The sequence below is a fragment of the Gekko japonicus genome, unplaced genomic scaffold, assembly GCF_001447785.1.
Source record: "Gekko japonicus isolate JY-2015 unplaced genomic scaffold, Gekko_japonicus_V1.1 scaffold1479, whole genome shotgun sequence".
Lineage (NCBI taxonomy): Eukaryota > Metazoa > Chordata > Lepidosauria > Squamata > Gekkonidae > Gekko > Gekko japonicus.
Window position 1 is genome coordinate 833,711 of NW_015176016.1, and position 24,293 is coordinate 858,003.

General features: G+C 44.0%; 1 protein-coding gene across 1 annotated transcript in view; it reads right to left on the bottom strand.

Moving 5' to 3' along the window:
- CNTLN (centlein) overlaps window positions 1–23,451 on the bottom strand; it is a gene marked incomplete at its 5' end in the record, with an annotated part of 249,541 nt that extends 226,090 nt beyond the window's left edge. Inside the window, 3 exons of the mRNA XM_015426574.1 lie at window positions 6,633–6,766; window positions 22,519–22,698; window positions 23,317–23,451. Of these exons, the coding sequence (XP_015282060.1) occupies window positions 6,633–6,766; window positions 22,519–22,698; window positions 23,317–23,451 (449 nt within the window). The remainder of the gene's footprint in view (window positions 1–6,632; window positions 6,767–22,518; window positions 22,699–23,316) is intronic.
- Window positions 23,452–24,293: the final 842 nt, after the last annotated feature.

Genomic DNA, 24,293 nt, shown 5'->3' on the forward strand with positions numbered 1-24,293 from the left:
TATATATATATAATTTATTTACTTCATTTATATCTTACCGTTCTCTACAATGGGGACCCAAAGCAGCATACATAATTTCCCTCTCCTTCATTTTATCCTCACAATAAGCCTGTGAGGTAAATTAAGATGAGAATGCATGACTAGCCAAATGAACTTCCACAACTGAGAAGTCAACATTTGTCCTAGTCTACTACTCTAACCCCTATGTTACACTGTCTTTCATGGGATGGCTGCTGTTGAGCAGTAGCAAGCAGCCAAGCCTGGGTAAGTCATGAAAGTGGTGTGGTAGCAAGTAGCCTAGTGGTTGCTGGTGGGCCTGGCCCCAATGAGTCCTCCTTCAAATGCTAAAACAGCCCTGGAAAGGGACCTATCCCCTCCCCCTGCCTTGTGCTGACAGAAACCAAGCCTTGAATAGTGTTGTGGTTGCCCAGTGAAGATATCTGTTTCTTAACACTTAACAAACACTTCTGCTATTATTTGGGGGTCTTTTTACCCCGCCTGCCACCATGTTTTGTTTTTAGATTTCATGTTTTTCTACAAACCACTGTATTGTCTGTCCATGGCCCCAATCTCCTGATTTAAGTATGCACAGATAGGGCCATGCTGAGAATTCAGTACACTGATAGGAAGTTCTAAATTCTCCTATGCATCTCTGGGTGAATACTAAAGATTAATTAACATATGTTCATTATACCTTAACCACTAGCTATCACACTGTACTCATAATCAAAATTCATGAGCTGTAGTAAAAGTGTGCATTTTTGCTCATCTTTTAATGCATGCCTACAAGTACAATGTAGATTTTAATTTATACTAGCATTTCTAAGGTCTACATTCCTGGTACAGCATACATACTATTTCCCAGTGGCTAGTTGTGCAACACCAGTAGCATCTGAATTAAAGAATAATGCGGGATAGGCAAAGTGTCCTGATTAGCACCTCCATCCTCCATAGATGAGAGAAGATAGCGGACTGTTGCCTAATATCAGTCAGTATTACCAGGGTAGTATGACGTAAATCCACAGGGAAATATCAACACAATGTGGCTGGTTATGGACTGCACCCAAGTATAATTAAAGTCCCACCCCATGGAAAACAAATAAATCTAATGGGTAGGTAATGTTGCAAAATCCATGGGGAACTGACAACTGTAAGGGAACCGGTAAGAGCAAAAAGCAGAAAAACATGTCAAAGAGAAATTTTGTAAAAGATTTTAGTTGACAGCAGGGATGACCAAAACAGAGCTGTTGCATATATAAGAAAAACAAACTGAAAAACAGACAACTAGCCTCTGAAACACACTTGTTAATTCCCTATCAGACTGCTAGTTACAATACCCCTTCCACCATGCGAGTGGCAATATTGATTTTATTCCCTCCCACCCTCCATTTACAAATCTTCCTCTTGTTTTCTTATCTCTTCTGGTTCTTAAGTTTACTTTCATTTCTTGTACATTCTGCTGGGTAGCTGTGTTTGTGTAAAGCAATAGAACAAAGTTTGAGTCCAGTGGCACCTTTAAGACCAACAAAGTTTAATTTTTGATATAAGGTTTTGTGTGCATACACACTGAAATTTGATGAAGTGTGCATGGACACGAAAGCTTATACCCAGAATTAAATGTTGTTGGTCTTAAAGGTGCCACTGGACTCAAACTTAATTTCATTTCTTGTGGTTAGAGTCTACCTCCCCTTCATTTGTGCTGGTCAGGGCTTTTTTTGTAGAAAAAGTCCAGCAGGAACTCATTAGCATAATAGGCCACACCCAGCAGCAGAAACTCATTATATTAGGCCACACCCCTGACCGCACCGCTCATTAGCCTATTAGGGTGCATTCCCATGTTACCAGAAGTGTGGTCATCCAGCCACACTCACCTTTTGCTTCTTATTCTGTTTACCTTGTTTGTTGTCAAAACCCAGGGCTTTTTTTGTTGCAGGAACTCCTTTGCATGTTAGGCCACACACCTCTAATGTAGCCAATCCTAATGAGTTCCTGCTTTTGGGTGTGGCCTATTATGCTAATGAGTTCCTGCTGGGCGTGGCCAACTTGGGAGCCAGCCGGAACTCCGTTCCTGTGCGTTCCTGCCCAAAAATAGCCCTGGCTGATTGTCTCACTATGAATGTGGTGTATACATGTTCTCTTTCACACATTTCCTACGGATAATCACCACAAAAACATTAATTTCAATGCAAGGCAAAGCTTGCCTATTTTTGTACTGGCAATGCCATTCTTTCATTGTTATTGATTTTATGAAACAATCAGTGTGAGTCAAAGCACCCCTGCCCCCCCCCCCAGGTTAATATGAATGGTAACCACGAGCTGGTTCCATCCTGCAGTTGTTTCTAATGGATCTCTTGGCCTACATAGCCCTCATCACCTTCAAAACCAGAGCTGGAAAAGTGGTAATTAGCTTCTCATGAGAACCTGGATAGAAGGGAAGAGGCCAAGAGTGATGAGGTAATTTTCTAGAGGGTTCCAGCAAGACTGTGTGCTGATTGGATGTCATCATCACCTGATGTTGCCTGGCCAAAAAACTATAAATGAGCTAAGAACCTGGAAAGGAAGGCTAGCTCAGATTCTGATGGATTGAAGGCCTGGACTATGATATGCTTATGTTGCAATAGACAGAAACATAGAGAATGCATCAGCTGTGGCCTTTGACTCTTAGACTTAAGGTTTGTGCCATCTAGCACAAGTCTTGAGAATGTGTTAGATAGTTAAGCTAGATTTCTTCTTTTTTCTGCTGTATGATTTTAGAGCATTGTGTTCCCAGTAGAATAAATCTTTGTTTATGGCAGAAATAAAATAAAACTTCACAATGTTTTAATAAAATAAGGAAAAGGTTTGGTTACTTGTGTACAACAGCTCTGGGGACCCATGAGGTTCTAAATCACCAGGCCCAGATGGCATATATCCGAGAGTTCTGAAAGAACTCAAATGTGAACTTGTGGATCTCCTGACAAAAATATGTAATCTTTCCTTAAAATCTGCCTCCCATTCCTGAGGACTGGAAGGTAGCTAATGTCACTCCCATCTTTAAAAAGGGTTCCAGAGGAGATCCGGGAAATTACAGGCCAGTCAGTCTGACGTCGATACCGGGTAAATTAGTGGAAACCATTATTAAGGAAAGAATTAGTAGGCACATAGATGAACAAAACCTATTGAGGCAGACTCAGCATGGGTTCTGTAAGGGAAGATCTTGTCTCACTAACCTGTTAATGTTCTTTCAGGGGGTGAACAAACATGTGGACAAGGGGGATCCAATAGATATTGTTTACCTTGACTTCCAGAAAGTTTTTGATAAAGTTCCTCATCAAAGGCTCCTAAGTAAGCTCAAAAATCATGGGATAAAAGGACAAGTCCTTTTATGGATCAAAAACTGGCTAATTAATAGAAAACAGAGAGTGAGTATAAATGGGCAATTTTCTCAGTGGAGGGTGGTAAGCAGCGGGGTACCGCAGGGATCAGTACTTGGTCCACTGCTTTTTAACTTGTTCATTAATGATTAGGAGTTGGAAGTAAGCTGTGAAGTGGCTAAATTTGTGGATGATACAAAGTTGTTCAGGGTGGTGAAAACCAGTGAGGATTGTGAGGCACTCCAAAGGGATCTGTCAAAGATGGGCGAGTGGGCGTCAACATGGCAAATGGGGTTCAATGTGGCCAAGTGCAAGGTGATGCACATTGGAGCCAAAAATCCTAAATATAAATACACGTTGATGGGGTCTGAACTGGCAGAGACTGATCAAGAGAGAGATCTTGGAGTTGTAGTGGATAACTCACTGAAAATGTCGAGACAGTGTGTGACTGCAATAAAGAAGGCCAATGCTATGCTGGGGATTATTAGGAAGGGTATTGAAAACAGATCAGCCAATATAATAATGCCCCTATATAAATCAATGGTGAGACCTCATTTGGAATACTGTGTGCAGTTCTGGGCACCACACCTTAAAAAGGATATTATAGCTTTGGAAAAAGTGCAGAAAAGGGCAACTCGAATGATAAAAGGGTTGGAACACTTTCCCTATGAGGAAAGGTTAAGGCGCTTAGGGCTCTTTAGCTTGGAGAAAAGACGACTGAGGGGTGACATGATCGAGGTTTATAAGATTATGCATGGGAAAGAGCAGGTAAAGAAAGAGGTACTTTTCTCCCTTTCTCACAATACAAGAACTCGTGGGCACTCCATGAAACTGCAGAGCGGTCGGGTTAGAACGGATAAAAGGAAGTACTTCTTCACCCAAAGAGTGATTAACACATGGAATTCACTGCCACAGGAAGTGGTGGGTGCTACAAGCATGGACGGCTTCAAAAGGGAATTAGATAAGCATATGGAGCAGAGGTCCATCAGTGGCTATTAGCCACAAGGTATAGCTAGGGGCTCTGGGGCAAGTGATGCTCTGTCTTCTTGGTGCTTGGGGGGGGGTCAACAGTGGGAGGGCTTCTAATGTCCTGGCCCCACTGCTGGACCTCCTGATGGCACTGGTATTTCTGGCCACTGTGTGACACAGAGTGTTGGACTGGATGGGCCTTTGGCCTGATCCAACATTGGCGTCTCTTATGTTCTTATGTTCTTAAATGTAGGAGCAGGACCAGGGTACTTTAATCCATCAGGGACGAGGAGGAGGAGGGGGCGCAGCGGCGGCGAGGCCAGGTACAGAGCGTTCCCTGCACATGCGCAGGGGACGCTCTGTCACTTTCGGGGGGATTTAAACATCCCCCCGAAATTTTTTAAAACTTTTTCGATTTTTGTGCACACGTGGGGACTGGCCCACGTGTGCACAAACCTCCCCCTCCCCCCCAAGTGTCCCCGGAGCGCTGATTTAGCGATCCGCACTCAGGGGGCAACTTAGCTATTAGATATATAGATATGGAGCAGAGGTCCATCAGTGGCTATTAGCCACAAAATATAGATAGGGGCTCTGGGACAAGTGATGCTCTGTCTTCTTGGTGCTTGGGGGGGTCAACAGTGGGAGGGCTTCTAATGTCCTGGCCCCACTGGTGGACCTCCTGATGGGACCTGGTATTTCTGGCCACTGTGTGACACAGAGTGTTGGACTGGATGGGCCTTTGGCCTGATCCAACATTGGTGTCTCTTATGTTCTGATGTTATATGTTCTTTGAAATCCTTTACAATCAGGTTTAGAAACTAAAAGTTTTCTACAGAAAAATGAAACACTAGAAGATTTTCCATTTCACAAAATTACCACTTCACAATTCTTACTGTATACCTGAGCCATCTGAAATTGTCTGCAATGAGCACCTCAAAAAATAAGGTTTACCTTAAGGGTACATTTCTATATCTCATTTGTGGGACTCAGTCCCCTCGCCTGATTCGCGATGAAATATTCTTTTACTATGAACAAAGGGAAATTTCATAGCATTGCTTCTTTGGAGCATACTGTTTTACGTTCTATTCTTTCTTGTCTAAATGGTTCCTTTTCCTTTCCCTTGCAAAAAAACAACAACTGATTCTCCTCACAGCATACAGACACATTTTGAGATACTAGCACTATCTATGAAGATTCCTCAGTCCCACAGCAAGACCTGGACTCTTCTCCTCAGGGGCTTATATCCTCTGGGTTCCATTTGCTGGCTTCCACCTGGTGAATGGGCTACACATCTCACTGATGTAAAACTGGAATGGTAGTCTATCTGTTGTGTGACACTGGGTCATTCCCTAGCCAAAGAATCATTCTACTGTTTGGAAATTTGAAGGTCTCTGGACCTTACTGGTTCTCCTAGTCAGTGAGCTATGACATTAACTACCTAATTATAAGAACTGTGGGCACTTTCTTCAATATACTCATGCCATGTGTGTCAGAAACCATGTGGCTGAAGTTACACAGTTCATTCATCATAACATGTGTATTGTTGATTAATGTAGATCAGTGTGCAGGAATTGCTAGGGAAGCATGTGTACAGATGTACAGGAATGGACAGGTGTACAGGAACTGCTAGAGAAATCATGGCTATGTTGCCTTTTTCCTACTGCTCTTAACTGTGCTTTTGATGTTACCACTTGAAAAGCATAGGGTAACAACTAGTTACCCCAGTGTAGGTTCCATTATAATGGCGGTCATATTAGCAGGACCATAGAATTGCCCTATATCAAAAGCTTACATGGTTCAAGTGGTTCAGGCTAGCTTTTTCCTTCATATTTCATACATGCAATATTAATCCTCATGATCCAACTTAAAATGTGAAAAACCTCAGATAAAAGCTGAAATCACAACATTATAAACCTTCAGCAGCAGGCTCCTGCTGACCTGTCAGACTTGACTCTAATTAAAAAGTGAAAGTTAGGCTTCAAACTTTTGTCAGTTTCAGGCATTTAGCCTCTCAAATTAATTGCTTATGTTACTAATCATATTGATGTTTTGTGACTTTCAGTGGAGACTAAGAACTCTCTGACCCAATGCTAATTAAAGATGTGCATTTTTTAAATAATGTCTGTAATAGAAGCCAAAAGGCACCAAGATAGTATGCATAAACAGGAGACATTCTAAACTTTCTCCATAGTGTGCAAAGCAGACTAGCATTACAATGAATTTTTGCACAAATCCCAAACAATGGACATTTACCATATTCATTTAAATGAGCATGCTCACAAATGCTTTATAAAAATTTGGCATACATACCTGGCTCTGGCTACATCTAAATCCTTTTGTGTTAATTCAGTCTGTTTAATTCCCAGTTGTGCTGCCAAATCATTGCATCTACTGTGAAAGATTTCCATTTGCACTCTTGCATCTGTTAAATCAGCTTCCAAATTCTACAAAACATATAATTTATGTTTATAGGAGAGATAAATAAAATTACATGATAAATTACATTATATAAAAAAACTAACAGTGGTACAAGTGTATATAATTAACCAGACAAAAAAGGATCCTATCATAAGACAAATAAAGTATTTAGAGATAAGGTTAAATGAACTCCAAACACCATATAATAGAACAATTATTATTGTAGTATAACTGTACTTATACACCTAATAATATACAATTAGGTAACATAATAAGTGCAGTGATGGACCAATGGTGTTCAAGACTGCTTGGTGTATATGTCTCTGCAATGAAGACTTGGAAAACTAATATTTTCCCATATATTTTCATATACTAGTATTATATAAGAAACAAATGCAAAGAATTACATAAAGAATCCCTGGCAATTCTCAAGGAAATTGTTAATATACTCTTGCACAGGCCTGGATCCAAGGTTACTTTGAGTCAAATGAGTAGAATCACAATGAAAAGGAGGAGGGACAGAGATCATTATTGCAAAGAAAACAGGATAACTGAAGGGCAGGAAATAATGTCAACACGAGGGGCAGAACAAGAAGAACTAGAAAGATTAACTTCTAGAGAAGCTGAATATGCTGAAGGAGGGGACAATCATAACAAGGCTAATGCAGTGGGCCTAATCATAATGGGCCTAGCACAATGTTAATTGATAAATGAACATACAGGATAAATGAACATACATGAAAATTAAACTAGGTGCGGTACCAGCACAGCTGGTCGCTACTATTTATTTACTATACTTATATCCCGCCTTTCTCCCCAATGGGGACCCAAAGCAGCTTACATTGTTCTCTCCTCTGTTTTATCCTCACATCAACCAGCCTGTGAGGTAGTTTGGGCTGAGAGTGTGGGACCGGTTCAAAGTCACCCAGCAAGCTTCTACGTCAGAGTGGGGATTCAAACCTGAGTTTCCCAGATTCTAGTCCAACACTTTAACCACGGCACCACACTGGCTCTCTCTATCATATGTTCTGTCAGTCAGCAGAGAAAAGAAATTCCAAAATAGACCCAACTCCATAAAGCTGAAAGCATAGCAACTGCACTGGCGTCCATAGCGGCACTAGCAACACCCACCAATCATGGAGCTACAAGATGAAAACGCCCCCCAAGTCAGCTAGGTACAGAAGCAACAAGCAACACACATACCCCAAGGGAAGTAACAAAGAAGATACAACACCCACTACTGTAGAGGGGACTAAGGCATGCCCAGTAAGAGCCAGATAAAAACAGGTTGCTTACCTGTAACTGGTGATCTTCCAGTGGTCATCTGTGCATTCACACCCATGGGATACAGTGCGCATGCGCTGGATCGATTGGCATTGTAACAAGCTCTTAACGGATTTTTGCACCCAGACCTCGGACATGCGCAGGAAGCCCACCACGCATGCCCAGAGGGGTGGGCGCGGACATCCCGCCAGTTCCTTCGAACCGCCGCGAATCAACCCCTATGAAAAATGTAGAAGCTGACAGCAGCAGGGACAGAGGGCAGGTGGTGTGAATGCACAGATGACTACTCGAAGATCACCAGTTACAGGTAAGCAACCTGTTTATCTTATTATTTATTTATTTATTTATTATTTACATTTTTATCCCGTCCTCCCCGGAGGCTCAGGTGGTCTCTGTGCCTCACACCCATGGGAGATTAGCGAGCAGTGACCTACCTGGAGGAGGGTGCTGGCAGGTCATTACTGCGAAGCCAAGGATAAGATGTGACATCCCATGTTGGTACAAGAGTTCTTTCGGACATCTAGGGCATAGTGCCTTATGAACGTGTTAGGCGTAGCCCAGGTAGCGGCTCTGCAAATGTCCATCAGGGGAACTCCCTGGAGGAAGGTAGTTGAGGCTGCAACAGCTCTAGTTGAATGAGCCCTGATAGGGCCAGGCAATGGCTGTTTAGCAATAAGGTAGCAGAGGCGGATAAGACCTACAATCCACCTTGACAAACGCTGAGCCGTGATGCGAGTTCCCAGCCTTGCTGGCGCATAGGAGATGAACAGCTGACAGTCACGTCTTGTTGGACGGGTTCTGTTTAAGTAGAACAGAAGCGCACGCTTCATATCCAACGTGTGTAACAGCCTCTCCTCTGGGGATGTTGGAGCCGGGAAGAAATCCAGGAGGAAGACCTCTGCCTGTAGGTGAAATTCTGACACTACCTTTGACAGGAACAAGATGTCAGGTACAAGGCATACGCAGTCTGGCAAAAATGACAAGTAAGGAGTGTCATGTCTGAAAGCTAGTATTTCTCCAACTCACCTTGCTGAAGTGACAGCAACCAGAAAGGCTGTTTTCCAGGAAAGGAATTTTATGTCGCAAGTTTCCTGGTGAGTTGGCGAAGGACCAGGGGAACGTCCCAGGGGACGACAGGACTTTTGATGGGAGAGTAAAGGTGCAACAGTCCAAAAAAAAATGTGAGAACAGTGTGCATCCCTCAACTTGAACATGGTATGCCGAAAGTGCGGCCAAATAAACCCTTAATGAGGAATGTGACAGTCCCGAGTCAGCAAGAGACAGAAGGAATTCGAAAACTTTCTCGAGACCTGCGGAGGTGGCTCGAGGGACATCCTCACCCAAGCATGAACAAAAAATTTTCCACTTGTAATGATACGACTTTTGCATAGTGGACTTTTTGGAGTTTAGCAAGACATTTGCTATGCGGACAGAAAAGCTGTTGACGCTACTCTCCAAGCTGTCAACTTCATTCGTGGCACGTCGTGGTGTAGGAGAGGAGACTCGGATAGGAAGAGGAGGTCTTGTGCCGGAGGAAATTCGTGGTAGACCCCTGCTGACAGATCCAGGATGGTTGAGAACCATGGTTGCCTTGGCCACCACAGGGTTATGAGGATGCAGTCCGCTCTGTCGCTGATGATTTTGTGGACCACTCTCAGAAGCAGAGGCAGTGGAGGGAAGAGGTAGAGAAATCCTCTGGACCACAGATAGAGGAGACAATCCCCTAAAGACTGCAGGTCCCTGCCACCTCGGCTGCAGAACAGAGGGCACTTTTTGTTCACCCTGGTGGCGAAAACATATATCTGGGGGAACCCCAACTTGCGGAAGAGTGGGAGAAGTTAAGTTGGATTCATTTCCCACTCGTGCAGACTGAGTCCTGCCCAATTCAGGTGGTCGGCCTGCACATTCATGTGCCCGGGGATGTGTGTGGCGACTAGGAAGACGTTGTGGATGATGCAGAAGTCTGGAGGGGGAGGTGGCAGAGGCGTTGGGAGATGGTGCCCCCTTGCTTGTTCACATAGCTGAGGGCAGTAGTATTGTCTGTGAGGACCGTGACACACTTCCCCTTGATCAGGGGCAGGAAACTGGTGACAGTGAACTGTATCGCAAGCAGTTCCAGGAAATTGATGTGCCGATTCCGTTTCTGTGTGTCCCATCTGCCTCTGACACAAAGTCCCATCATGTGGCCGCCCCAACCCGAGAGGGAGGCGTCTGTAGTCAGGGTAATTTGAGGTAATGGAGTATGGAAGGGTGCTCCCTGGAATAGGTTGGAAGGGACGGTCCACCAAAGTAAAGTCCCATACTTTGATAGGCGGGAATAGGTGGGTGGAGTGTGTGTCTCGCTCTGGATTGAAATTGCGGATAAACCAGAATTGCAGGTAACGCATTTTAAATTTGGCAAAAGCCAGGACTGATGTAGTAGCGGCCATGAGGCCGAGTAGCCTTTGTATTTGGAAGGCCGTCACTGAAGGCCGGATACGCATGACAGTGGCTAGGTTGACGATGTCGGCTGCTCTGTTTTTGTGGCAGGTAGGCTGTGCAATTTGTGGAGTCCAGTAGCGCACCGATGTAGTGTATTTTCTGGACCGGTTGAAGGTGAGACTTTTCTGGATTTACTTGCAGACCCAGGTTTTGCAAGAGGACTAGCGACTAGTTGATGTTTGAGACTAATGCAACCCTGGAAGTCGCTACCGTGAGCCAATCGTCGATGTACGGGTAGATGGAGATACCCTTCAGACGGAGGAAGGCAGTGACCACCACCATCGTCTTCGTGAAGACTCTCGGTACACTTGAAAGGCTGAATGGCAGGGCTGCATATTGGTAGTGATGTTGACCAATTGCGAAGCGTAGGTATTGGCGGTGGGACGGGTGGATGGTGAGGTGGAAGTACGTGTCTTTGAGGTTGAGAGTGGCCATCCAGACGTTCTTCTGGAGAAGTGGCAGAATCCGCTGCAAAGACACCATGCAGAAGCAGTGGTAGCTCACAAAGCAGTTTAGCGCCCGCAGATCTAAGATTGGTCGAACGCCTCCATCCCGCTTCGGAACAGTGAAATAGTGGGAATAGAATCCTCTGCCCTGTAGATGCAGTGGCACCGGCTTGATAGCTCCTTTCTGCAGAACGACGGACACTTCTTTCAGGAGGGCTGGAGAAGGGGATGTGGAGACGAAGACAGGAGTAATGGGGTTCTGAATGAATTCTATGCGGTAACCCTGGGTCAAGATGGACAGCATCCATTTGTCTGTGGTGATGAGGCGCCAGGTTTGGAGGAAGGGGGTTAGACAGGTTGGATGTGACTGGGAGATGTGGAAGTCAAAAACCCTGCTTGGCAGACTTTGCCTGCTTACTACGGGAAGACTGTTGTCCCCATCCAAATCTAGGTTTCTGAAATGTAGGCTTCTGGCCTCCAGAGGATGTACGTGGCCTCTATTGCCGGTCAGGAGATTGACGGTTTGGGGTGAGTTTTTGCCAGGGTCTGGACCAGGGACGAGGTCGGTATTGCTGCCTCATGGATGAAAAAATGCCCAGAGCATAAGAAGCTTTTATGCTTTTGCCCATATCTTGTAATATGGTGTCTGTAGTACTGTTAAACAGACCAAGGCCATCAAAGGAGAGGTCCTCTACGTATGACCTAGTATCTGGCTGTAGATTTGTGTTACGTAGCCAGGAATGACTTCGGAGAGCTATGGCTGAAGCCATTGTCTATGAGCAAGTGTCTAGGGCATGTTTGGAGGTATTAATTTGTTGTTTTGCCAACACCATGCCCTCCTTTTGGATGATGCGGGCTGCTTGACACTTGTCTTCTGGAAGGTTAGCCAGAAGCTCAGAAAGCCTCTCCCACAAAGTGTATTGGTATCTACTCATACACGCTAAGTAGTTGGTGGTCTTCACCCCTAGCGCTCCCGTAGAGTAGAAACATCATCCGAATGCATCTGACTTTCTGCTCTCCTTGTCAGAAGGTGCAGAATGGGTTCTCTTCGACTTGGATGAGGAAATGACTACAAGGGAGTTTGGTTGAGGATGGGTGAATAAGAATTCCGCTTCTGTTTCCTGGACTCTATAAATATGGTCCAAGAGACGTGTGGACACTGGAGCCGATGATGGTTTATCCCATGGCACTTAGCTGCTTGTAACAGGACCGTAGACATGGGTAGTGCTATAGCCGTCAATGTATCGAATTGTACCACATCGAACACGGCATCTGTAACCTGTGGTTGCGGTTCTACGACTGAAAGGCCAAGGGAGTGGGCCATTCTTTTTACGAGGTCTCCATAGGAAGTTAGATTGTCAGATGGAGATACAGGTTGGTCATCAGCTACTGCCTGGTTAGGAGACGGCTGGTCAGGGGAGCTGTGCACTTCTGAAGCCCCTGTATCACAATCCTCATCCACAGAGTCTGAGGAATCGGGCTCTGGTAATTGTATCGGAGTGGTTTTGATCTGACTGGTTGGATCTGTTGATGGTGGGATAGGGGGACTGGGAAGACGATATTGATCCAGTCAATGTCGAGGAGGGTCATCAGATGGATGATCCGGAGGATGGGAGAGAGATGTTGAGGGCCTCGATCTATGGGGTGACCGTGATCTGTGGGCAGAGTAACGATCCCAATCAGAATAACCTGCAAGAGTCAACCACGGCATGGATGCGGGTGGATAAGCCCCATAAAGATAACACAGTTGGCGGTGATCCCAGGAGAGAGCCGTAGGTGGTGGGGGCAGGAAGACTCGTGGGGATCTACTCCTAGAACAGGAGCGTCTGGGAGACAGTGTAGCATCTCGTCTCCATGAGCGGCCCCTATTAGCCTGATCATCGATGTCGAAAGGTCGATCATCAGCAAACAGACGGGGAGGATGACGTTGAGTGCTTTTAGGGATCTGTCTATGCTGACCCACATCGATATCGGCATGGAACTCTGAGAATGTCGAAGTCGATGACTGAGCAGAGGGAGAGCGATCCATGCCCAAGGGACGACTGAGGATCTTGACATTATCGATGTCGGAGAAAGGACGCATATCGACCAGCGTGTCATGGTCTAGCTGGTGTATAGGAGAGTCCATTAGCTGGATGGTCTGTATTGGTGGAGCGACCGGAGCCTCTGATGCCGATACTGCCGTTGGAGCGGGGGGCACCTTAGGGGCATTACCCGGTGCAGGACCCGCAACTTTTCCAGATTTCGTCGCCTTTAGGGCCTTAGAGGAGCTCTTTTTGGCAGACTTGTGCTCCTTGCTTGATTTCAGCTTCTTTTTCACGAGAGTGGACGCCGAAGACTGCACCGTCGGTGCCGGAGGCTTCGATGTCGATTGGATAATGTCGGACGAGGGCTTCGATACCGGAGCTGTCAATGTTGATGGTCACACCAGCACTTCTGAATCCATGACTGAAACGGGATTTAACGCCAACTCCAGTAACGCTACTCGGAGACGCGCCGCTCGGTTTTTTCTGGTTTGATTGGAAAACTTGGCACAGTGTTGACAGGACTCTGGTCGGTGTGTCTCGCCAAGACAAAAAATGCAAAGGGGGTGGTCATCAGGTGACGCGAGCTTACTGAAGCACGACGGAGAAGAAAAAGAGGTGGGGGGGAGCCCGAAAGCCAGTGAGGTAAACGAAAAAACTTCCCCCTCAACTAAACAAAGTCTCTTTTTTAAAAAGAAAACAACCAAAAATTAAGGTAGAAGCGAAAAATAAAGAAAACTGAAGAGAAATCCGAAGAGCCTCTGAGGAAAAATAGCTACCGATCAGACCGACAAAAGGAAGGTGCTTCCAGTGTGGCAGAAAGAAAGGAACTGGCGGGATGTCCGTGTCATGCCTGCCCTTGCTGATGCCCCTGAGGAGGCACCTGCCAGCCAGGAGCCTGTGGAATTACAGGCTCCTGAGGACAGTACTGCAGCAGAGAGGCAAAGACTGGATCCTGTAGCAGAAAGCTATCTAAGTGGTGAGGAGGATAGAGCCTCCCAGGGAACACCTGCAAGGGATCAGTCTCTGCTGCATCCCAGTAATTCGTCATCAGACTCACCACCACCTGTAACCAGGCTCCGGAATGTACGGAGACAGCAGCTGAGAGATCAAAGACAGAACGCACGCATGCGTGCCAGAAGATCTCTTAGCCCTGAATATTGACAGGATCTTGACCTCGCTCCCTGCTAGCTAATGAGTTAATTAGCTAGCACTGTATATCTCCAAGTCTGTTGCCGGCAGTCATTTGTGCTGGCAAACATCGTTTGTCAGGACCTGAATCCTTGTATCTCTGCTCCAGACCTTGTGGAATTCTTATCGGCTTGATCCTCGGCTTTTGACCCTCGGCTTCGTTGACCCTGCGTTCATCTCTGACTCCTCTGGTGTCGTTGTGATTTATGGACTTGAAACTCTGGTATGTCTGACCCTGCTTTTGGACTGTGATTTAAACCTGTTTGAACCTTGCTGCCTGATTTGCTCGGCTTGACCTCGGACTGCTCCTGGACTTTTGCTTGCTTGCGTCACGCCCCCTGGTCCTGCCGTGACAGTCCGCGCCCACCCATCTGGGCATGCTTGGTGCGGTTCCTGCGCATGCCCGAGGTCTGGGCACGAAAATCCGTTAAGAGCTTGCTACAATGCCGATCGATCCAGCGCATGCGCACTGTATCCCATGGGTGTGAAGCACAGAGACCACGTCGAAGATCTATCATGTTCCCAGGAGATACACAGTTGGCTGTTGGAATACCCTCCTGCATGTACATAACCTGTTGACAGGCAATCATAAAGGGAAAGAAGCATGGACAGCCCCAAACATATCATCCAGGAACCTTCACAGTTCACTTGACACAAGAGACCCTCATAGAAAACTTAGGGCCTCCACCTCACAAAAGGTCCTGGAGGGGAACAATGTCCCAGAAAAACCCTTTGCTAGGCAAGTAGGACGGAGAAAGAATCTCTCTACCCTTAATAAATAAGGTATGCAGATTGCTCCTGGATCTGGCTCAACGTGTTTTTTTCCATCTGCACCCTATATTGAAAGGGCCCAATCTAGACACAAGAGAATCTCTGAGAGTTTTATCCAAGTTGGATGGGAAAACAATGACAGACAGAAAATGCATGTCTAACTGAAACCAAGAGAAACCAAAACAAAAATAAATAACTAATTGAATAACAATTAATAATTTAATAACAAATTTACTGAATCAAGTTTTTTAACAAAACCCCTAAATATTAAAAAAGTACATTCCTAGCACATGTGTAAGTATGCATGCATAAATTTTAAAAAAAATAGTTGTTAAGATGTCTTGTGGGAATCTATCATCTCAGGTCTAACTCCAGCAGGTGGTTAAGGATTGTGGTCATGATTCCCAAATCCAAAGATCATCAACGAGAAATCCTCTCTCTTCCTATTATAAAGAATGCTACTACTAGTTTGTGAATGGGATCAATAGGAATCAATAACCTCCTCAGAGTTTGCTTTAATGAGCCACTCATGTATATGTAGACAAATAAAAACAACTTTGTTTTCGCAGATGAGAAAACAAAGAGGTCAGACATTTTGTTTTTAAAAACTCCTGTACTGTAAGGAGTTCAGACAGTATATGTGTTTTGCTGGAAAACACCTCAGTCTGCTCAAGAAGCTTTCTGACTGAGATGTCAAGATTACCAAGCATTATCTAAATCTAGAGACAACAGTCTGTAGTCAATTCATAAGCAACCGCAGTTAGCAGGCCAAAAAACACAAAATAAGGAATGGGAGCTGATTTGAGAAAAAAAAACACAAAATAAGGAATGAGAACTGAGAAGATCACAGGATTCTAATACAGAAAGGCCTCATTGGTTTATTACACAGTGATCTTCCCATTTAACACAACATAATTCCAAATTATCACGGATATATGATCAAACTGAGGGAAGAAGGAAACTTGTTGACAAAGATGTTGCACCATTACCCAACAATGTAAAATAGGAAATGATGTACATTACTTCATTTTAACAGATTTAACAACAAAACAATACAATCAAGTATTAAAACAAAGAAAGATGTCAGGAAAAATTAAAATAAAAAGCCAACACAGCGTAATAAAAATTCAAGAATAGTTCCAGCATAATTGCATCCAGCACAGGACTCATTCTAGCTGTATCCCTGGCAAGCCCTCTAATATACAGGAAAAACTGAAAGCTACTTCTGTCAGCCTACTTCGGACTGAGGGCAAGAAAGCCCCATCACTGAAAGAAAACTAAGGGAAAAGAGCTCAAAATGAATCTTGGAAAGACAGAAGTGATACTAGCTGGGAAAACTGATCCTCTGGAGCTGATTTTGTTTGTTTCACTGTAAAGATTATTTTTAGTGGATCATGAAAAGAGCTTGAAAATAAGAACAAAGAGAAGCCGATGTTGAATCAGGCCAATGGCCTATCCAGTCCAAATCTCTGCCACACAGTGGCCAAAAATACCAGGTGCCATCAGGAGGTCCAGCAGTGGGGCCAGGACACTAGAAGCTCTCCCACTGTTGCCCCCCCAAGCACCAAGAATACAGTGCATCACTTGCCCCAGACTGACAGTTCCTATCTATACCTTGTGGCTAATAGCCACTGATAGACCTCTGCTCCATATGCTTATCTAATTCCCTTTTGAAGCCGTCCATGCTTGTAGCCACCACCACCTCCTGTGGCAGTGAATTCCATGTGTTAATCACTCTTTGGGTGAAGAAGTACTTCCTGTTATCCGTTCTAAACCGACCGCTCAGCAATTTCATGGAGTGCCCACGAGTTCTTGTATTGTGAGAAAGGGAGAAAAGTACTTCTTTCTCTACCTGCTCTATCCCATGCATAATCTTGTAAACCTCCATCATGTCACCCCTCATCTGTTGTTTCTCCAAGCTAAAGAGCCCCAAGCGCTTTAACCTTTCTTCTTTTGGATCCAACCATACAGATGGAAAATCTGACTGGTGCTGTTGCTAGCAACATTGATTTTCATGTACACTTAATTTGCTAATTATCTCCCAGTCTAGATCCTTCTAACCTAGCCATGCTGATCCATGATCCTTCAGACTAGAGTACTGTGACAGGCTCTATATAGTGCTGCCCTTGAAGACAAGATCTTCTTACAGGATGACGTTAATTTTGTTGCATTATACCAATCTAAACAACTGCACTGGCTACTTATTTAACTTCAAGATTCAAATTGAGGCACTGGTCTGGACTTCTAAAGCCCATCACAACCTGCAACCTACACATCTGAATGACCATGTCTTTCTGCGACAACTTGTGTTACAAATTGTAACTCCCACCATCTTCTGCCCTGATGGTCTAGAGTGGTCTTCCAGTATATGTTCCAAAGGGCAGATGATAAGGGATCACTTCTGATGGCCTTTCATAAAGCCTATCATACTGTCCTTTTTCAAAAGATCTTTTTGAGACAGAACCTTCTCCTAGGTAGGACTTGAATTGTTTGGAAATCAATAGAACTTGTGATTATTTTCTCTACTTTTTGATGTTTTTAACTTTGTCTCCTGGCCATGATGTCAAATTGACAAAGACCAACAAAAAAATGGGAGCATAAGCATTTTAAACAAAGCAGCTGCATATTACCATATTAAACCAGTGAATTATCACATTCAGCCAGTATTAAACCATCTATGCTGGCTTCCAGTGTATTTCCAGGCACAATACAAGGTGCTAGTTTTGAACTCCAAAGCTCTAAATGGCTGAGGGCCCATAGTATCTAAAGGGCCAACCCAACAGTATCAACCAGCGCAAAATCTGAGGATGACCCAGGGGGTCTTCATCTAGGAACCAGCCTTAGCAGAGGTTTGCTGGTGGGAACCCAGAGAGCATTTTTGTTTGTTACCCCTTGACTTATGAACTCCATTTTGCAGAAATTGAGAATAGCTGCTTTCCTAAAGGCCTTCCAGGTGGGTTTGAAGACCTGCCTCTTCCAGAAGGCCCCTGAGTCAGATCAATAAGAAATGGAGTGATAGAAGAGCAGCACTATTATAATATTGCATTTTAATTTTTAATTTTTATTTTTTAATTGATTTATATCCTGCCCATTCCGGCCTAAGCTGGCTCAGGGCAGCTCACAACAGAATAAAATTTACATAAGATAAAACACAGTTCAGCACATTAATAAATAGTGCAATAATATAAAACAATATTAAAATCAACAATATTAAAGTGCTAGCATTTCCAATATTACCTAAGATTCTATTGGTCTGCTTCAGTTGTAGATGGGGGGGGGGGGGGGGCGTGGACGGGGGCTGGCAGCGTATGGCTCAGGGCTTCCACCATGACAATCAGTTTTTAGTAGTAACACCACCAGTAGATGCAATTGTAATAACAATGGTAGTGGTGGTATTTTATGGTATTTATTTTATGGTATTTTGTTTACAAATAACTGAAGTATTTATTTTTTATTTTTTATTATTTGTATTGTATTTATATTTGTATTGTATTTATAGCCCACCCATCCCGCGATTTTTTATTATTTGTATTGTATTTATAGCCCACCCATCCCGCGAGCGGGCTCAGGGCGGGTAACATAATAAAACATACAATTAATACAATTAAAATTAAACAATTTAAACAATTTAAAATTAATAAACATTAAAACACAGTCACACTTCTAACAAATCACCTGGCTGCGGGTTCCCTGGCATCTTATTTGGGTTGATAAGTAGATGGGTGACAACCACCTCAGGGAGGCCACATAAGAGACGTACACTGTCTCAACTGAAGGCCTGGCGGAACAGCTCCGTCTTACAGGCCCTGCGGAATTGAAGAAGATCCTGCAGGACCCTAATCTCGACTGGGAGCATGTTCCACCAGGCAGGGCCCAGGGCAGAAAAAGCCCTGGCCCTGGTCGAGGCAAGACGGACATCCTTTGGGCTGGGGACAACCAGGAGATGTTGATCTATAGAGCGTAACGCTCTTTGGGGCATATATGGGAAGAGGTGGTCCCTCAGATATATGGGTCCCAGGCTGTATAAGGCTTTAAAGGTAGTTACCAACACCTTGAAGCAAATCCGGAAGTCAACTGGCAACCAATGCAATTGGCGAAGCACCTGCCGGATATGAGCCCGCATAGGCATCGATATCAGCAGGCGCACCGCCACATTTTGCACCAGCTGTGGTTTCCGGGTCAGCCTCAAGGATAAGCCTACATAGAGTGAGTTGCAGTAATCAAGCATGGAAGTGACCATTGCATGGATCACTGTAGCTAAGTCCTGGGGGGAGAGATATGTGCAGGCAAGGTGGAATATAAATTGAAATAAATAAATAAATAAATAAATAAATAAATAATCTGCCTAGGATGGAAAAATGCAGATCTGGCAACTGCCGTAACCTGGGCCTCCATAGAAAGAGAGGCATTCAGTGTTACTCTCAGACTCCTCACTTTCTGAGTCGTCACCAAAGGTGCCCCTTCCAGTGTGGGGAATCTGATATCCACATCCACACACACCCGACCCAGGTACAGGACCTCCATCTTTGATGGATTTAGCTTCAACCGGCTCTGCCGCAACCATCCAGCCACAGCTGCCACAGCCTCAGCCAGAATGTCAGGGGCAGAGGACGGATGGCCATCCATTAACAGACAGAGCTGGGTGTCATCCACATATTGATGGCAACCCAGCCCATAACTCCTGGCTGACTGGGGGAGGGGGCTCATGTAGATGTTAAATAAAACTGGCGAGAGGATCGCCCCTTGCAGCACTCCACATTCAAGTGGGTATCGCAAGGAGACCCTCTCACCAAGCGTCACCCTCTGTCTCCGACCATGGAGAAAGAAGGAGAACCATTGCAAGGCAGTCCCCTGAACTCCGACGTCGGCAAGGTGGTGGGTCAACAATTTATAGTCGACTGTGTTGAATGCTGCTGTTAGATCTAATAGTAATAGCAGTGCCGACCCGCCCCGATCCAGCTGCCGACAGAGGTCATCTGTAAGGGCGACCGGAGCGGTCTCTGTCCCATGGTCAGGGTGGAAGCCAGACTGGAAAGGATCAAGGATGGAAGCATCCTCCAGGAAAGCTTGGAGTTGCTCAACCACCGCTCTCTCAACCACCTTACCCATAAATGGCAAATTTGATACTGGGCAGTAGTTGGCCAGGACCGTAGGGTCCAATGATGGCTTCTTCAAGACCGAACAAACTACTGCCTCCTTCAGAGCCTCGGGGAAAGTCCCAGAAGAGAGGGACAAGTTGACAATTTCCCCCAGAGGGGTCTGAATGCTCTCCCCACAGGCTTTCACCAGCCAGGAAGGGCATGGGTCAAGGAGGAAGGTCGTAGGCCTCACCGCTGCCAAGATCCTGTCAACTTCCTCCTGGGAGAGTTGGCTGAAGTGGTCCAATATTGGACCTGAAGACAGACAAGGGGCTTCCAGTTCCTTTATTGCGTCAATTGTGGTCGGGAGATCCTGGAGAAGCGTTACTCCAAATAGAACAAAAATAATACGTAGCAAGTAGAATATACCGTATATTTAAATATACTGAAAGACACTTTAAAACTTAGTTATTGATCTCACTGTTTAACTGAATTTTTACTGTATTATTGATTTAATTGTATTTTAGTGTTTTGTAAACGGCCCCGGGGACTTTTTGTTGAAAGGTGGTATATAAACAAATTACTTAGGCTGTTTACATTATGTAGCACTCCACATTCCTCCCATAGGATATGTTCCTAAGGCTGCTGGGTGCAGGTAATGACAGCCTACTCTATATTTGGTTGAATTGTCATTCCCTTATAGAGGGGGCCCTAAGAACTGTGGTCCTGAGAATGAAACTAGGGATTTCTAATAAGGAACTGTCACAGTATCCTCAGCAAACTACGATCTCCAGGATTCACTGGGGGAAGCCATGCCAGCTAAACTGCAATACACCTGGACCGAAATTGCAGTACAAACACACCTGCAGAGATATCAAAAGATTATTTGCTTCTGATAATGTTTTAGCAACAAAGCATTATGGAAACAAAGATCAGCCTTTATAAGACAGAATTCAAATGTCTAGATTTGTGAATATTTCACCAATGCAAAAATGAGTATAATTGGAATTTTTACCTAAAAATATAGAACCTAGATAGATCATACAAATAAAACAACAATTATAAGACACTAGGAAAAAGGTCCGTTGTGGAAATAAATACAACGGCCTCTAGAAAGAGGCTCTGGGCGGGTGCCCCGGCCTTGGACACTCAGTGTCAATTTGTTGTGGCGACCTCAGCAGGGTATAATGACACTGAGTCCACCATTTTCTCCAGAGGAACTGATCTCTGCTACCTAAAGAACAGTTGTAATTTTGAGTGATCTCCAGCCCTCACCTGGAGATTGGACACATTTTACCTAACAGAAAACTGTTTAGAATATTAGAGGCAAAAGCCAATCAAGTTGCATATGCAAACGACCTCTGTGTTCTGAGGCAAAGGCCAATGAGGTTGCATATGCAAATAATCTCTGTGTTCTGACTGGCTACGGGGGGGGGGGAGGAACAGCAAAATGTTTAGAATGCTGGAGGCAGGACTCAGGCAAAGCAGGCAGTGGATAGGGAGACCCTCTAAATGACAGATCAGAGAGCAAACTGATTTTGGAGTGTGTGGAATGTTCTAGAGAAGTGCCACCACCATTCGGCTTTTATTTATAAGGGAGATATGCCCTATAACTTTTTACATTGCACTGGAATCTGTATGTATGTATAGGATATTCTATTATAACAGAAAAGAGCTATCCTATTTATCATGAACACTGCAGATATATTTTTAAAAATATGGTACCACAATAGAGCAATCAACCTGGAGATACCTTTGAAGGTTAATATTAAAACAAAAAACTGTAAGAATGGCAGCACAGTTCCTGTCAGTAAAACTATATGAGCCACTATATAAGGAGGGGTTAAAATGACCCAGGTTCAAATCCCCATTCTTCCATAAAAGCTTGATGGGTGGCCATTGGCCAGTCACACACTCTCAGCCTAACCTACCTGGAGTACAATGTAAGCCACTTTAGGTCTCTACTGAGAAGCAGGGTATAAATGAAGTAAACACAGTGAAATCAGCACAACTACCCTCTGCACACTTACCTAAGAGTAAGTTCCATTGAGTGCAATGGGACATTCTACCCAGGAAATGCATTCTAGATGACAGCTCGTCAACAGAATGCTAAACTAGATGGACCACTGGGTCCCACTGAGTCAAGTTCTTCTCTTTTGGATACCGGTTCTGGCTACCAATCTGACTTGGAGGAGGGGAGAGGGAATTCTGGAGTGACAGGATTATTTCCAACTTTTTTTTTAATTACATGTTTATATTTGAATGAAATATCTTTTATTATTTAATGATTACATTTTAGGGTGGCTATTTGAAGTCAGTTTCCTGCTTTGCAACATCAATTTTTAAAAAGCTTTGGGTCTTAAGTGAAGGAATGTAAATGAATGTCAGTCCCCATTGGTGGTTATGAATATATAACTTGTTATTTAAAGAAAATAACATGTAGCATAATGCCTGAGAGAAGCCAGTTCTGAAATCACATCCAGGAGCCTGTTCCTTCTCATACCTTTATTTTTCCATCAATGCCAGATTTTTCTATTCTCCATTGTGCCTCCTGCTTCCTCAGTTTCTCCAGGTCATTTAGCAGGTCAGCATAGCGTGTACTTAATCCCTCATTTTCCTCCTCCAGATTTTTTATAACCAGCCTGCTTTGCTCTTCCTTTCTCACTGCACACTCCTTAGTGTCCTGTAGAACAGTACCACAAGGGCCGATAAACAAAAAAAAAGAGGGGGGAGGAGAGGGAAAAAGTGAGCACTAATCAGCAAATATAAACTGTGCAGTTTTACCCTCACAGCAGCTTCTTCTATATTTGATGGCCAAGGTCACCTGTGTACTTTTATTGGCCTCTTTCATGCAGGTGGAAGGGTCATATTTTTTAGCTGGATGACAGCTTTGATGAGTACACATTTGCAAAGAGCCCATTAATTGATCAAGCTGCCTTTGATGCTGTCCCCAGCTATTTTTGAGACCCACACAGACATATCCTCCCAGACCTCTGCTTTATCAATTAATAATGCCAGTCCCATCAGAATCTAATTACACGAAGCCACATCTTCACACTCCTACTTTCTTTGCTCCATTTCCATCATTAACTATTTATCTGAAAGTTATAAAGCGTGGATTCCTCACTTTAAAGCATCTTTCTACGAGTTTTGTGCATGAGAGAAAACTGGATGGTACAGGCTAAGGCCTAAGGCTATATTTCCTCTGAGCTTGTCACTTTCTGTGCCACAAAGACTGATGCAGCTCAAAGAGCTACTTCAAAGCTGGGGCCATCTTCATACTATGTACAAGTCAATATACCTTAAGTTCCTGGATTTTATCTGTAAATTTCTGCTGCAAGAGGCAGAGTTCACTCTTCAAGACGATGTTTTCCTCATCTACAGCAATTTTTCTCCGTACCAGATTGTTTATCTCTTCTAGTTGCCCGGATGTTCTCTAAGAAAGGGGGGGGAGAACAGCCAACAGAATCATGGAATTTCAAGTTTTTATTTTGCATCCTGCAAATCAATTTGCAGTTTACATAATAGTCACTTATCCTTTGATTTCTCTGCACCTCCCAATCCAGTCCAGTTCAGTCCAGTCCAATACAGTTCTCTGGTACCTTGTTAAATGTATACATTTAATTGTTATTCAAATTACTGTTGTATTCTTATGCAGCATATTAAAATAGCCTGCACTGTGAGCATTCAGCTCAAAGCCCCCATGACATGACATTGTTTTTATTTAAGAAGTGAGATGGCTTAGACAAAAATTTTATTTGTAGTTACAACAGAACTACAAATGGAAATCAGTACAATTAAACCATCAGAATAAAGCAATCACCATACCACAGAGTAAATGCATGATGTTATGTTTGGTATCTAAAAAAGCTTACAACAGTGATAAAGGGGAAAGAACACTCATATATTTCTTGAGTATTAAGTAAGCATAATCTTATCTGAATTTCTAGAAATTAGTACTGGGACAATCTGTAAAATAACACACACACACACACACTGTATTTTGGGGTATATTCATACCCCAAGCCAAATTCCAATGTTACCTTAGGGTGGAAACGTTCCCACAAAACCAAAAAATGTTTGTGGTGACAGAAGTAATTGTGTTTCACAGTACACAAACATCCATTGCCTGAGAACATACTTTTACATGAAGCAGAATGTTTCTCCTGAGTAGATTCACCCTTCCCCTTCTATGTATAACTCACCACTTTTCCTTAATAAAGCTATATATTTTTGTCCATTTGAAATAACAAAAGCTGTTTTGATCCTAGGATATTC